Source organism: Perkinsus marinus (assembly GCF_000006405.1).
Source record: "Perkinsus marinus ATCC 50983 genomic scaffold scf_1104296957464, whole genome shotgun sequence".
NCBI classification, from domain to species: domain Eukaryota; phylum Perkinsozoa; order Perkinsida; family Perkinsidae; genus Perkinsus; species Perkinsus marinus.
The window spans coordinates 1-1,280 of record NW_003207132.1 but is presented as its reverse complement, the minus strand read 5'-3'; the positions used below and the strand labels follow the sequence as shown (position 1 = coordinate 1,280).

The 1,280-nt window shown below is 44.0% G+C and overlaps 1 protein-coding gene across 1 annotated transcript; it reads left to right on the top strand.

Moving 5' to 3' along the window:
• Positions 1-730: 730 nt before the first annotated feature.
• Pmar_PMAR027281 (hypothetical protein) lies at positions 731-911 on the top strand (the record flags this gene model as incomplete). Its single annotated transcript, XM_002774790.1, has 1 exon — positions 731-911. A coding segment is annotated over one exon (181 nt), but the record flags the coding sequence as incomplete, so codon positions are not given.
• Positions 912-1,280: the final 369 nt, after the last annotated feature.

Below are 1,280 nucleotides of genomic sequence, written 5' to 3'. Positions count from 1 at the left end.
ATCGCCATCAACAAGATAAAGAGAAGACTGGAGATCAGCATGATCCTACTGCTATTAAGGTTACGAGACCCCTTCCCATAGGTATCAGTAACCTCAGACGACATCTTCCCCAATCGGATCGATTATCCACTGGTGCTATCTTATCTATGAGCCCTCCTGATGGAAGTGTGGTGGTATCCCTATCAAGTTCAACATCTAACAGAGGTGTCGGTATCGTAGCCTACACCGACGAAGACGAAGGGAGAGTTTATCTTGGCTCGATCGGAGATGATCAAACGAGGTTACGCAAGTGCTTCTTCTCTGATCTGGTTTACATCTGTGGTTCTACTACCGTCTTAACTCGGCAGCATCGATCCTTTATAAGGGAGCTACATTACAGCTTAGGGATTGGGGATCCATGGATCTAACCCTTGGAGCTCTAAGTTAATCGATAGATTTAATTAAGGTTTTGCTCAACTATCGGTTAAGTGTATCCTGCATGGTAGCCCTCACAAGTAGCAGATCTCATAGATAAGTATTCTCTGAGGTTTATCTTTATCATTGGTGATTACTACATCCCCACCATTGTGTCCTCTTTGTTTGCGCCCGGAGCGTTTTCATCGATCACTTGATCGATTTAGTCCTTCCGGATTCTACGCGCTGTTCATCGTATTAGTGCTGCCTTGTATCATCTATAGTTGATAGATCATTCGACTTTATTTCAAGTATTATCTGTATCCCCGTATCTATCATGGCATCCAGCAGTCCCAAGTCTATCATCAACGATAAGTCTGTCATCTATCCGACTATCAAGAACGGTGGTAATCAAGAAGAAGCTACTCCTATCTTCACTCAAGATGGTTTGGATGGTTATCGCTATCTTGTCTGGGGATCTCAAGTTGGTACTGAGGATCACAATAAGCTCATCCATGGTAAACCGTATCTCCCTGTTGTAGACCATCCTTCTATATCTCCTGAAGTCATCATCAAGTTCAAGTCGCTAGCAACAGAAGGAAGCTATCACTGGTGCCCCCTTATCGACGAGCACATCTCAGTTATCAAGCCCTTCTACCCAAATCGTGTTGTCGACATCGACGACTCTATCTACACCGAATTTGAGAAGGAGATCTCTGCCTTGAATATATCAAAGCCAGGTTCAGTATCTCCTTACATCTGGGCTTCACTATCGCCGGTGTTGAGATGGTATATCTTACATGGGGAGACTCACACCATCTTATCTAAGGATGAGCCTATCAACATGGATCTCTTGGAGGAGTTAAATCTGATCAACATCCCAAGGA